General features: G+C 43.8%; 1 protein-coding gene and 1 long non-coding RNA gene across 4 annotated transcripts in view; one reads left to right on the forward strand and one right to left on the reverse strand.

Annotated features, from left to right (window-relative positions):
* Positions 1-27: 27 nt before the first annotated feature.
* LOC129394585 (uncharacterized) lies at positions 28-9,599 on the forward strand. The gene is made up of 3 exons (XR_008621884.2): positions 28-601; positions 5,963-6,112; positions 6,209-9,599. It is a non-coding gene; the product is annotated as an uncharacterized LOC129394585 (long non-coding RNA).
* A 2,739-nt stretch (positions 9,600-12,338) lies between these two features.
* Positions 12,339-14,695, reverse strand: part of LOC117974571 (neuroblastoma breakpoint family member 15-like) — a 29,270-nt gene continuing 26,913 nt past the window's right edge. For all 3 annotated transcript variants that reach the window (XM_057300335.2, XM_063605933.1, XM_063605935.1), the window contains one exon: positions 12,339-14,203. In XM_057300335.2, coding sequence (XP_057156318.2) covers positions 13,960-14,203 — 244 coding nt within the window. In that variant the 3' untranslated portion in view covers positions 12,339-13,959. The remainder of the gene's footprint in view (positions 14,204-14,695) is intronic.

Consider the following 14,695-nt stretch of genomic DNA (forward strand, 5'->3'; position numbering starts at 1 on the left):
CCCCCCCCCCAGCCCTCCTAGCCCTGACACACAGCTGGGACTCTCAGGTCCGACCAGCGGTCCTGAACCCGCTCCCACGGCACGGGAACTCCTTCGTGGTGAAGCAGCATGTGGCGAAGCAGCAGCCCCTGCGCTGGCTCATCTACATAGAAGTCGCCCTATCCGTGATGTCACCGACAGTGCCTTTCCCAGTCCCCGTCTGCCTTTCTGCCGCTCAGCCGACCAACCCGCTGCCGGAGCCGGCAAGGGGAAGTGATGTCTGCCTCTCCCTTTTTTCTCTCCTGCTTCCCTCATCTGTTCTCTTCCAAAGAAGCTAGTCCTTAGCCTGTATTGCGGAGCAAGCTTTCGGCGACCAGCTGGACCCTGGGCACCCTTCTTCGAACAATGGCTTTTAGTTCTCAGACTAGAACGTTTAGGATTACAAAAGAAACTGGTTATTTTCACATCCTTATTCTTGTGATGTAGCATTCCGCATATATATATATATATATATCCAACTATCCTAAAAGACACTGCCCTTCATCATTCCATGCCGTTAGACATTTATAGGACCATGCATGGTGATCTCCTCCAGACAAAAGTAAATGCTGGTGCAGAACAGGTAAGTGTACTATAATTTGAGTACATCAGCTTTTGGGCATTTTAAACCATGGGTCAGACAAGTTAGAGCAAGAGGGCAGGTTGATAGCAAGAGGGAGTGTTTTTCTTTTAATTTTCTTTTTTTTTTTTGAGACGGAGTCTCGCGCTTTTCGCTCAGGCTGGAGTGCAGTGGGGCTATCTCGGCTCACTGCAAGCTCCGCCTCCCGGGTTCACGCCATTCTCCTGCCTCAGCCTCCCCAGTAGCTGGGATTACAGGCACCTGCCACCACGTCCGGCTAATTTTTTGTATTTTTAGTAGAGATGGGGTTTCACTCTGTTAGCCAGGATGGTCTCGATCTCCTGACCTTGTGATCCGCCCACCTCGGCCTCCCAAAGTGCTGGGATTACAGGTGTGAGCCACCACACCCGGCTTCTTTTAATTTTCAAATAGCAAAGTGATGTTTGCCACTGTCATTTCAGAATGAGGTGACAATTTGTTGTTGTTTGGTTTTGTGGGGTTTTTTGTTTGTTTGTTTGTTTCTGAGACAAGGTCTCACTGCCGCCCAGGTTGGAGTACAGTGGCATGATCAGGGTTTACTTCTGCCTTGACCTCACGAATTCAAGCAAACCTCCTTACTAATCCTCCCAAGTAGCTGGGACTACAGGTGCATGACACCACACCCTGGGGTGTGAACTGGGATTTGATGTTTTCAGTTGGCTCCCTGATGGAATAGGTTCCCTTACTATTCTGGAATACAGATTGTCTTCATGATTATGATTCATAATCATAATGATTATGACAGCAGTCCCTGCTGTCAGGCAGGGACGTTTAAGTCTGCAGAAGCTGTCTGCTGCCTTTTATTCAGATATGCCCTGCCCCCAGAGGTGGAATCTAGAGGCAGTAGGCCTTGCTGAGCTGCAGTGGGCTCTACCCAGTTCGAGCTTCCCTACCACTTTATTTACACTGTGACCATAGAACCACATACTCAAGCCTCAGCAGTGGCAGAACCCCCTCCCCCTGCCATGCTCCAGTGTCACAGGTTGATCTCAGACTGCTGTGCTAGCAGCAGGCAAGGCTCCATGGGCATGGGACCTGCTGAGCCAGGCACAAGAGGGAATCTCCTGGTCTGTCGGTTGCAAAGACAGTGGAAAAAAGCACAGTATTTGGGCAGGAGTGTACTGCTCCTCGAGGTACAGTCACTCACAGCTTCCCTTGGCTAGGAAAAAGAAATCCCCCAACCCCTTGCACTTTCCGGGTGAGGCGACACCCCACCCTGCTTTGGCTCATCCTCCATGGGCTGCATCCACTGTCCAACGAGTCCCAGTGAGATGAACCAGGTACCTCAGTTGGAAATGCAGAAATCACCTGTCTTCTGCGTCTATCTCACTTGAAGCTGTAGACCGGAGCTGTTCCTATTCAGCCATCTTGGAAGCAACCCTCTTTTTCTTTTTGTATTTTGGTAGAGACAGGGTTTCACCATATTGCCCAGGCTGGTTTCAAACTCCTGAGGTCAAGCCATTCTATAAAACAAACTTATATTTGTTTTATCTGAGTTCCTTCCTCAGGAAAGGACTCTCAGGCCTCTCAAAAAGCATCAGAGACCTGAAACTCAGCCAATCACAGCATCCAGACAATGAGATGCCAGTCCCCTCACTCATCACGAGTGCTTCCTCACCCCTCCCTAGTTCCTCTTTTCCCACACACAGTTAACTTTTCTTCTGCGCTATATAAACCCCTAACTTTAGTCAATCAGGGAGACAGATTTGAGACTCATCTCCTGTCTACTCAGCTGCAGCACCTGATTAAAGCCTTCTTCCTCAGCAATACTCAATGTCTCAATGATTGTCTTTCTGTGTGCTGAGAACACTGAAGCCCTGGGGTTTTGGTAAAAATACATGTACACTTTTAAAAACCGCAATTAATGGGTTGTGGTATATTGAGAAATTGGAGTGGCATCAACTTGGCCAATTCTGAGGAAACACACTGTGCTTAAGTGTCAGGGCCCTGCCTCCTGACCTCGACAGTTTATGGTTGATTTTGAGGCACAGCAGGGGAGTATGGCCTGGTTTGAGTGTTTTATAGAAATGTAAAACATGGCTGATTACTTTTTATTTTAAATCCAACAAATCTCCATTTCTGGTGAGAAAATCTTGCCAAAACCAACCAAACAAATGCGTAGAAGTATGTGAAGAAGAAAATGAAAGATTCCCTGCCTCCCAATCCCACTTGCTTGGTGTCAGTCATTATTTATCACATGGAGGAAGGGGGCAAGGCACCCAGGAAGTCCCAAGTCCTGTTCTCACAATCATCTGGCCTCCCTGGGCAAAGGGAAAAGAGGGAAGGCAAAAAGAATATAGCACTACTGTTTGCGGAAATTTCCCCTTGGTACAGGAAACTCTGGTAAACTGAGAGAGTATGTTTTCCAGAGGGAGGCCTCAAGGGCTCTTCTCTGGCCCTAAGCCCAAACTGGATTTTGCCTCATTTTCTGAGGTGCAAATGAAATGATAAAAGTTGATCAAAGGAGAGGGCAGAGAGAAAGAAAGAAAGAGGATGACTCCTCTCTCGCAGGTCCACCTTCTTTGGTGTTGCTTGAGGGATCAGAAGAAATGCCTTAACATAGGTGTGTGGGAACTATGGCTGCTAAGTATGAACTCAGTTACCTCCAGTTATAAGCTAGTGTGAGGTTCCATGGTGTAATGGTGAGCACTTTGGACTCTGAATACAGTGATCAGAGTTCAAGTCTCACTGGAACCTTTCTGTATAATTCCAGTGAGGTTCCTCTCTATTGCTCCATAAGCAGAATGGGGGAAATTGCCCAATCGTGGTCACAGACCCTCCATGCCACTGGCTGTGTGCAATTGGAGTCCCAGATCCAGCGACCAGCAAGACCCCTCCCCTCTCAGGGTGACCCTGGGCCTCCAGGTCACAGGTCTCCACTAAAAAGGCTGCCTCCCCTCAATCCTAGACCCCGAGTTTTCTTTTGTTCACGTCATTGGGCCATTGCCCTATGTCTCTTTGGAAGAAATGACCTATATGAAACACTTTACTTCCAGGATTCCCTAATTCCTTCATCCCCTAGGACAGTGCAGTTTTTCATCTCCTGATCTTGGGTCCAGTACTAATGCGTGCATTTCATCTTGTTTTCATGGGATCCCCTCCAACTGGCTACCAGTGGATTCCTGTCCTTGGGGTCTCTGTGGATGACAACTAGATGCTGCTCTTGTCCCAAATCCTGACACCTCCCTCCAGGGAATTGCCTCCCTTAGCCTCCTAAATCAGCCAATATTTAGATTTGAGCCTGGAATCCCAGCATCTGTGGAGAACAGAGGTTCCTGATCCCTGGCCAGCCTCCTGCAGTGAAGGGGAGAGGAGCAGAGCAGCTGGGAGGGGCAAGTCCAGGGCCCTGGGCAACCCCCTTCTTCCTGCCCAGACTCTGCTCCAAGGAGAAGTTGCCTTAGGACCAGATCAGATGGAAACTCTTGTTCTCTTCTCATCAGCAGAAAAATTTAGGCAAGAGCTCTGGAGGACCTTCCTAGCTCATAAAAATGCTGTGGTCAAGTCTCTCCAGTTTTGGAAATGTCCAAGGTTACCAAGTGTTTTGAGGGCTCACTTTGGAGCCTCTGAAAAGGAGGGGTCAGGGCCCATGGAAGGTACCTGAGGGATTCAGGAGAGAGAGGGGAAAGAGCAGACAGGAGGGAGGAGAGAAGAAGGGAGGGGGAGAAAGGGTGTGTGAGGGCCAGGAGCCAGGATTCACCCTGACAGTTCAGTGACTGCTCCCTGACCCCAAGGTTCCCACTGTGGCACCTTCCAGCAGGTGGTTTCCATCTCTTATTGATGTCCTGAGAACTTGGCTCTACAGAATGGTCCCACCCTATTTGTCTGGCATGAGTCCTGCAAAGTTTCTTTTCATCATTTGGGGGATGAGATGGGGGTATATAGGTTTGCAAGTGACTAGGAGCTAAGTCAGGACCTTGTGGAGCCGCTCAGAGTTAACTGTCAAGTAGCCTCCTTTCCCCCTTCCCTTGCAGGATGATTGCCTGCAAGACAGGGCCTGGAGGCCAGGGCACCCAAGGCCACAGAAATGCCCAGGGATGAGTCCTGGCTGGAGATGCCCTGGCTAAGCTGACTGTGCACTTCCAGGGCTCACAGGGGTCTGGACAGGAGACTGAGCAAGGGGACCAGGGAGGTTGTGTAGCAGGCTTCTGCACAGCAAGGCAGACATTCTTCTTGGAGCCCCCAACCCAAATCAGGTCTTCCACCTCCTCTTCCTAAAGACCCTTTACTGCTGTCATTCTTTTACTGAACTACAAGTTTAAAGGACATGGATTTCAGTGCCCTCATCTGGCCAACGATCTTCAGCTGCCAATGGGCAAGGTAACCTCCCTCCCTGCCAAGACCTGACTCAGGACCTTTCCTTAAGGAGATGTCCGGTTCTTTCTTTCCCACCAGAACTGCCCTGGCCCAGACCCCATTTCTGTCTGGTGACCAGGACAGTCCCCTCACCAGTCTCCCAGGTTGGGGAGGGCAGATCCTCCTCAGCTCCCTGCCCCTGAGAGACCCCAACCGTCTTGTGTGGCTCCGGCCCACAGAGTGATATCCATGGCCCATATCTCTCAAAACTCTCACCTCCCACTCTGAATCCACCCTCTACTGCATGCTCCCCTCACAGAACAGACTAATTTTTGTGTGTGTGTCCTTGTTTTGCCTACCTGTACCCCAGACAGACTTTTCTGTCTCAGAACTACCTGTCCCTCTTTGGACAGTGTCTTCCTGGTACTACACATGAAGATGTCCCACTCTCCACTGCTCAAGGAGAGAGTGCCTGACCTGAGCTGGGCCCATCAGATCCAGTACTTACCTGGAATAGGAAAAAGATGGGGAGGGTGACCAAAGATTACAAAAATCTCTGAAGCTTATCTACTTGAGAGAGAGTCCCTGAAGATACTGGCCTCTCATTCCTGCTATGTATATCCAATGTGACTGAACTCTGAATAAAATATATAAGTTATAACAATGTAGCAATTGACCCAGCAAACGAGGACACAAACGTGTTGGAGGGTAAGGTGGTGAGAGGCATGTTTGGGGGTGGTGGTGATGAGCAAGTATGTGAAGGAGAGGTAGTGCCTAAACTTGAAAATCAAAGAGTAATAATATCTATTTAGACATAAGGAGATAAATAACGAAATAATTGCTTCTATGTGATGAAACTCTGGGAGTACACAAGGGGACTGCTATTTTACTAAACAAATTTTCAAGTATATATAACTTTGATAAAGTATCCAAATAAAATAATTCCTTTCCCATATAAGTATGTGTATATATGTATTCACTGTATTTTGAAGATAAATTTTTACACAGTCATGTTAATCGCTTTCATTTAAGGATTTGAGTTTGATGTCATGCATATAATGTGATCCCACTGTATGACTACACAAATGTTGGCAAAAGTAAGTTCAGAGGAAATGGTAGGCAAGTACTTCCCAGTTTTGACCAGAAGATGGAGAAAAAAAGAATTCTCAAAAAATGTTAAAGGTATGACATGTTATATTTTCTTTTCACAGTAATTTAGACAGAAATTAGCAAAATCAAACATGTATAAATACTTTGGTCTGACAATTCCATCTCCAGGTGTCTACAGAGAAATAGACAAGCGATGCACGACAGATACATGTGTCAGTCTGGTCCCTGCAGTTGTATTTGTAATAATACACATTGGAGCAATTTCATGGCCATCGGTTAGAGAATGTTTGAGGAATGATCCATTCATATCAAGAAGGACATTTCAAAGATCAAAACCTGATGGAAATGCTGGAGACCATGGCGCTGATAGGAACTCATGCGTGTTGACCAATTACTACATGACAGGCATTGTCTCCACGCTTTTCCTGCACTGCTCATTTAAACACTGGACAACCTAAGTGTTCTGATTTAGCCCATTGGACAGATAGAAATGGAGGCACAGAAGATTAATGTGTTTAACTTCAAACCCTGGCAGATTAGGTTTTTCATCCAGAGCCTGTGGCTTCACCATAGGTGTGATTCACGTTCTGTCATTCTCCACTTTAGGAATTTCCAGTATTCCAAATATGAGAAGCTGAGAAAACAAACAACAAACTCAAAACCCTAAAAACCAGGATACGTAAGGGTAGATGTTTGTTGGGTGTGGATTAAAAATGGACTTTTTTTGCCCCAAGCAACAAAGAGGCACCTTAGAAAATAGACAAGAGACAAGAGGAAGAGAAGCTTTAAGAGATATTTGGTCCAAGGAGGAGACTCTTCAGATGGAAGGTCACATCAGCTAGAAACATTAATATGACTGGATGGGCTCAAACCACTGACTTTTCAGTCAACATCCGACAGCACTAACCCAGTGTTCCAGAGACACTGCTTGTTAAACAGTGAAAGCTGTTGCTCAATTGTGTCATCCATAATTGTCAAATATTGCCATTTAGTAGCACAAGGAAGTATTCTCCGTTGCCAAGCTAGAGTACCCATAACTCTTCTGTTTTGTTGAACATTCTTCCCCACCACAAACCCTCTTTAGAAGACTGGGGGCTCCTAAAGCATTGAGGCCGAGAGTCCCGTCCTTGTGCAAGTTTGGGCATTGACCCAGGGCCAAGTCAGTGGGAGACTCCTCCACGCCTACGCCAGGTCCCCAGGTGACAACTGCAGTCTCTGGATCTGAAGTCATCCACTTTCCCATTCCTAGCTCACCTCACCCATCGTGAAGCCTGGTTAGTATTGCCAGAGACCCGAGTGGGCAGATGCCCACACCAAAGACAGAACCTGCTGCGTGCCCACCTTGCTGATCCCTCCCTCCTTCTAGACAAAGGCTTCATAAGCCAGGGACCTTGGGTTTGCTCACAAGGCAGCCCCTCACCTAGTAGGCATTAGTTCATTATGTATATGTATATGTAGTCCTCAGGTTGTATTCCTTAAATATATATAGTTTAAGGATATGTATTATATATATATATAAATATATATGTAATTCCTTAAATATATAATTTTAATACAATTTTTTTTTTGAGACAGAGTCTCACTCTGTCTCCCAGACTGGAGTGCAGTGGCACCATCTTGGCTCACTGCAAGCTCCACCTCCCAGGTTCATGCCATTCTCCTGCCTCAGCATCCCAAGTACCTGGGACTACAGGCGCCCGCCACCACGCCAGGCTAATTTTTTTTTTTTTGTATTTTTAGTAGAGATGGGGTTTCACCATGTTAGCCAGGATGGTCTTGATCTTCTGACCTCATGATCCACCCACCTCGGCCTCTCAAAGTGCTAGGATTACAGGCGTGGACCACCGCGCCTGGCCAAAACAAAGTTTTTGAAAGATTCCTTTAATAAACATTTACAATAACATCAAGAAATATAAACGACCTAGCAAATATGTGAAAGCCAGCCAGGCTCTCAATGGCATCCAGAAATATAAACTACATAGAAAAGACATGAAAGCCAGCCAGGCTTGGCTTCAAATCCCAGCACTTTGGAAGGCTGTGGCAGGAGGGTTGCTTGATCTCAGAAGCTTGAAACTAGCCTAGGCAACCTAGTGAGCCCTCATCTCTACTGAAAATCAGAAAAATTATCCGGGTTTGATGGTGTGAGCCTGTAGTCCCAGGAATCAGTGGATGAGGCCCTAGGATGTCATAGGCCTGAGAATTCCATGCTGCAGTGAGCTGTGATTGTGCCACTGTACTCCAGCCTGGGTGAAAGAGTGAGATCCTGTGCAGAAACAAAAGAAGAAAAAAAGAGATATGAAAGCCTATATATTGAAGACTACCAAGTACTGCTTAGAGCAGTTAAAGACCTTTGGAATAGAAAATGTTTCTTCTTGCATTTCAAGATTGCTTTTGTTTTGGGGGGACACACTATTTTTTAGGAATATGAAGTTCTTCTCAGGCATTCCTGTAAAAAAGGCCACTTTTTGATAGGATTGTATTGAATCTGTGGGTTGCTTTGAGTTGTATTTTTATCTTAACCATGTTACAACTTCCAACCCATGGACACAAGATGTCTGTCCATTGATTTAGGTCTTCCTGAATCTCCTCGAGCAATGTTCTGTAGTTGTCTGTGTACAAGTACTGCACCTTCTTGAACAAATTTATTCCCAGGCATATTATTCTTACAAGTGCTATTATAAATGAAATCATTGTGTCAATTTTCTTCTCAGATTGTTCATTGCTAACACAACTGATTGTTTGCTGAAAGTTTGCTGAATTCACTTATTAACTGTAGTAGTGTGTGTATGTGAGTGTGTGTGTGTGTGTGTCTGGCCTCTGTGTGCATGTATGTGTATTTGCATCTGTAGGTATTATTTGGGATTTTCTATGCATAGGATCACACCATCTGCAAATTGAGATCATTTTGTTTTCTGTTCAAAAATACTTTTTCTCATGTTTATTTTTAAAAGATAATTTGGCCAGGTGTAGAATTGTAGGTGACAGTTTTTCTTTTTTTAAGTTCTTTATTGCAAACTTCTTGTTTGTATGAGAAATCTTATGCCATCCTTATATTTAGTGCTCTGTATGTAACATGTTCTTTCCCTTTTTATTCCTTTTAGGATTTCCTTTTTATCACTGGTTTTGATGGATTTGATTAAGATGTTCCTTGGTGAAGTTTTCTTCATGTTTCTTGTTCTTAGAATAATCATATTTCTGTAATATTTGAAGTTTATGGTTTCCATGGAGCTTCTAAATCTTTCATCCAGTATGTTTTAAATATCTTTGTCTCTCTTCTCCACTACCTGCCCTTCAGGGATTCCATTTAGCCCTATACTGGGGGGTTTAAAGTTTTGATGCCGATGGTCTTTTTATGTTTTCAAGTCATTTGTTACTGTGTGTTTCATTTATGTTAGTTTCAACTTCTATTCCTTCTAGTTCAATAATCTTCTCTTCTGCAATGTTTAATCCACTGCCTTCTTCCATTTCAGACTGTAAATCATACTTTTTATCTACAGAATTTGATATTTAAAAAATTTTCAACCTCCCCATTTAATTAAAATACAATTATACTAACTGCTCTAATGTCCTTTTCTTCCATTTCCAACATGTCTGTCAATTTCAACTAGATTATTAGATTCTTCATTATGTGTCATGTTTTCCTGCTTCTTTGGCTGCTTGATATTCTCTTATTTTTATTTTATTTTTTGCGGGGGGATAGAGTTTTGCTCTCGTTGCCCAGGCTGGAGTGCAATGGTGTGATCTCAGCTCACTGCAACCTCCACCTCCCAGGTACACAAGCGATTCTCCTGTCTCAGCCTCCCAAGTAGCTCAGATTACAGGCATGCACCATCATGCCTGGCTAATTTTTTTGTATTTAGTAGAGATGGGGTTTCACCATGTTAGTCAGGCTGGTTGTGAACTCCTGACCTCAGGTGATCCATCTGGCTGCTTGATATTCTAAGATTTGATGCTGGAACTTTGGTGTCAATGCTCAAAATGCCCAAAGACACCACTCAACCTCAGTGTCTATGCACACCCAAGCTTTTGCAGCAGGACAGGTAGAGCAGAGATGAGTGTGCTACAACATGCTGGTAGAGGGTACCCCCAATTGTGCTTGGGGATTTCCTATTCCTCATGGAAAAATGTGTCTTCCTTAATTTTTCCCATAAGAACCACCCTACTTCATGCCCTGTCTCTGTCCAAACACCAGGACAGTCCTCTCACCAGTCTCAACCACCCAATGGATTGACAAAGGTGCAAATATGATTCAGTGGAGAAGGCATTCTCTTGTCAACAAATTGTTTAGAAACAACTTTTTTTTACACAATTTGTTTTTTTTTATCCCCAAAGGAAAAAAATTCACCGGAACCTCAATACTAACTCAAAAACTAACTCAAAATGGATTATGCAACTAAATATAAACTATAAAACTAGAAAAAGTATAGCAGAAAATATAAGACAAAATCTTCATGACACAGAGTTAGGCAAAGTGTTCTTTATTATCAATAAACACAAACCATTAAAGAAAACATTGATAAATTCGACTTTATAAAAATTAAAAATTTTTGCTCAACAGTATTAAGAAAACAAATATAAGCTGCAGTTTGGGAGAAAAACAGTGGAAATCACCAATATGACAAAGGGCATGTGTGATAGTTACTTGTACTTGTCACTGTGACTGAGCACCAGGGTGCCAGGACATTTGGCCAAACATGATTCTGGTTGTGTTCCAGAGAGTCTTTCAGATACGATTAACATTGGGATGGGCAGACTAAGTGAAGCAGATTGCCCTCCTTAATAGGGGTGGGCCTCATGCAATCAATCAAGGGCCAGGAGAGAATTAAGAGGCCTAATGGGAAACAAATGCTTTCCTGGGTATCCAGCTTTCCTTCCATCTTGGGAATTTCAGCCTCCATAATCTCAGAAGCAAATTCATGTATATATATACACACACATATACATTTCATAGGTATGTGGCTAAGATTGTATTTTTACAAGTTCAGCCATGAGATTGGTGAAGCCAGCCAATGAATAAGGGTGTGTTCTATTATACGATTCAGTCTTCTTTTGTAAACGATTGAAGTTCTGCATTTGAAGTAGGAGGATAGGAGGGAGCAAGTCCACCTAGGATGATAACAGCTGAATTTCTCAACATACACTTCAGAGCCGTAGGGGTCAACTTAGAGACTCAAAAATCTCACCCATAATCCTGCCCCTAAACACCAGGGCTAGGGAACACTGTGGCCCTCAGTTGATTTTCTTTAGCCAGGTCTGGGAGCCACACGACGGCAGAGGGAGCAGGAAACACTATGCAAATAGAGGCCAGGACAGCAGGGAGGGCCTGTTCATGATAGAACCCAGGTAAAACTATCTTCAGAAAGCGAGTGTGGAGAAACATAGATCATGCCTGAGACCTGGTGGATTAGAGCACTGGCTACTGGGGAATTGAAAGGAAGGGGCTTCACCATGCAGAGGACCAGAGGTGCCAATCTTGGAAATGCAGAATTGCTGGGAGGTGGGGAGGCACGGACCATGGAAGTATCCTCTGGAGACTCATGGTGAAGAGAACAAATGAATGAAGTAACTGGCAGAAATTAGAGGTCCTGGTAGAACAAAATAGAATCCCACAATGAGAACATACACCATGTATGTCCCCCAAGGAAGACAATATCTCCTAAAAACTCCAGAAAAATCATTTTGGGCAAGCACCTTATATCTAGTAATGCGATCCATGTAACGAGACCGTGAGAAAAGATTATTAAACCTGCTAAACTCAGCGAGACCTGATTCCCTCATGAGGACTCTGTTAAGAATGAGTACCACTCAGCAAGTGATGACTGTGACATTCACTTTTGAATAGCTCATGAGCGTTAATATATTTCATTGTGGATCTAAACCAAAAACCAAGGTAGGGGCAAGATGATAATCACAGAATGTCACCGGTATATGTTTAGGTTCAAATACTATTATGAGAAGTGGCAGGTAAAGGAGGTAGGAAAAAGAAAACACATCATGTAATTGACTGTTGTATGGAAATATTTGATGCTGAAAGTTATAATTTAAAACTATAAACCAAATATTAGAAGTGTGTCTAGTTCAAAGGGAGGAAAACCATCGAAAACATTTTTAGTGCAATATTTAACATGAGCTATACAACCCTTCCTAAATGCCAAAGGCACACACAGACACACACACAGACACACACACACACACACACTCACACTCACGAAGAATACAAATGACTAGAACCAAGAAATGTAAATACATTCTGCTACGTGTGGTAAACATAGCCTACAATGTGGAAGAGATTAGAAAATAAACATGGAAATGAAATGTTTTTATTAATTCGCATCAGTACCCACCAAAACCAATCAGCATAATCAAATATTATAACACTGAATGTAAAAAACAATCCAAAAGTCCAGAGTGATAGGCAAAAGGTTTTAATTGTATAGATTAAAATTAGCTTTGGACAAAAATTAAAACTCAGAGAATGTTTTCTTCTTTTTGCAACAGCAGACACTAGTAAAAACAAAGGCACAGTAAAAATTGAGACCCAAAATTTGCAGTGTAGAGATATGAATATCATAATAGACACAGGGAGGATTAATAAATGATAAAATGTTTAGAGGATGATCATTAGAATACAGGATATTTATACTCTTGAAAACCGCTTTCCCAAGTACTTCATTATAAGTAAGGTGTCTCTAAAAGGGACAGATCTCCTAGACCCCTCCTTAACCAAGTAACCAGTCCTGATATCATAATGGTGATGGACAAACTAGACCTTCTCTGCCCGCAGATGGGCTGAGGTTGGGAACTCACAGCATTGTCTCTGCAGTGTTCCCGGCAAAACGTTTAGGCTGAATTTAATCATGAAGACATTTTCAGACAACTTCAGAATGTAGATCATTGAGCCAGACAGCTGACCTGTCCTCTATAAACAAGTCCATGTCACCACCATCCATGACAACAACAAAAAGATGAGGAAATATTTGGGGTTCAAAATAACTAAAGAAATGCAGCTACATTATCTTTTTACTTTTTTTGAACTCAAAATATCTCTTCTCCTTTTTGTTGTGTGATTTGTGGTGATATGGACTATGTGAAGGAGACAGGTCAGTTGTCCTGCTGAGTGTTCTACATTCTGCAGTGGTCTGGTGATTACCTCCTATGAAACTCAGGCTAAGCGTTTTCTGCAAGAACATGGCATTGTTCATATTCTGCACCGGCAGAGTCCTGGGTGACATGCTGTCTCCTGCCAGCGGCTCCTGACTCCTGTTCTCTACAGGATGGAATTGAGAGGAGCAGGGCTAAGGCCTCCCAATGCTGTTTGTCCATCTAGCTGTGGTCTTCCTAAGTACTGACACCAATTGGAGGCTGAAGGACTGTGGCTTCTCTAACCAAAGGAGCCTAGCGGGTTAACAATTGTCAAGAGCAGTTGGTGGTTCTGAAATACAATCCTCAGCCAAGGATCCCTCCTGTGTTACAGATGGATCAGCTAAAACAAGCCAACACTGAAGACACAAAGAATGAGGTTAGGTTCATTGAAACCAGGGTAACACCTTTGGATGAGCTAAACACAAAGATGACACTGACATTGAGCAGGTATAGAAGCTCAGAGACATGCCTGCAAAATGAAATCCCTGAGAAATTTTGTAGCTACCCAGAGATACGTGGTTCAAATTAAAATGTCTGACTGATCACTCCCGGCATGTGCTGCAGAGTTATGTGAACGTGTCACACCTAACGTGGGTCCACTGTCTTCAGACTGAGCACAGGTTGCCACTGGCATGCTCTGAGAATAGGAATAGAGCCATGCCCACTGACCCATCCTATGTCTGGGCTTCCAAATGGAACTGTACTTTCATTCAAATCTTCACGTGCCTATAGGTCCTGCCTGCAGGAATGACATCTCTGGGCTTAGTAAGGGCTGCTTATTGTGGGAATATGACTTCCATCTGGAACACCAGGTGGAGACTTGTCACCGTCAAAGTAAAAAACCTATTGTCCACGTAAAGGGCGAAGCTGATGTGCTCTTCGTCAAATGAGTAAAACACACTTCTGTAGTGCTGGAATGAGTCAGGTAGTTCAAAGTACATTGACGGAGTCAAATAACATCTATCCAGTGAGTCCTGTAAGACTTCAGGCTCTTCCACTTCCATCAGCACGCCATTGAGCCTGGAAAAGGAGACAAAACTAAAGAAGCAGCCAGGGAAAATCAAACACCACAGAGCCTCACTAGATTTCAGAAGTAACATAAGGAAGTGGTTAGAAAAGAAAAAGGATAGATCCATTAATGAGGTAAAAAAAAAAAAATTATTGCCTTTATGTTGGGATAGAACAGGGCCAGGTAGAAAACAATGAAAGAGAAAGACAGAGAGACAGAGACAGAGACAGAGACAGAGAGAAAGTGAGCTAGTGAATTGGCCAGGTGACATACTGGTAAGGGAGTAAAAGGACACTCTGAGTTAGTGCCCTCATGACACACAGCAAACTGTGATCATGAAAAGAGTGAGCTCAATAGTTTTCCATAAAATATGCTCAAAATTCGATGCAGTGGCCATGAGAGTACAGCTTTTGAAGTATGGTCAACCTATGGTACGTTAGTAAATGATAAGGGGAGGAAGAAATGGAAACCTGAACATCTACTGCAATGAAAACCAACAGCAA

The sequence above is a fragment of the Pan paniscus genome, chromosome 1, assembly GCF_029289425.2.
Source record: "Pan paniscus chromosome 1, NHGRI_mPanPan1-v2.0_pri, whole genome shotgun sequence".
NCBI classification, from domain to species: domain Eukaryota; kingdom Metazoa; phylum Chordata; class Mammalia; order Primates; family Hominidae; genus Pan; species Pan paniscus.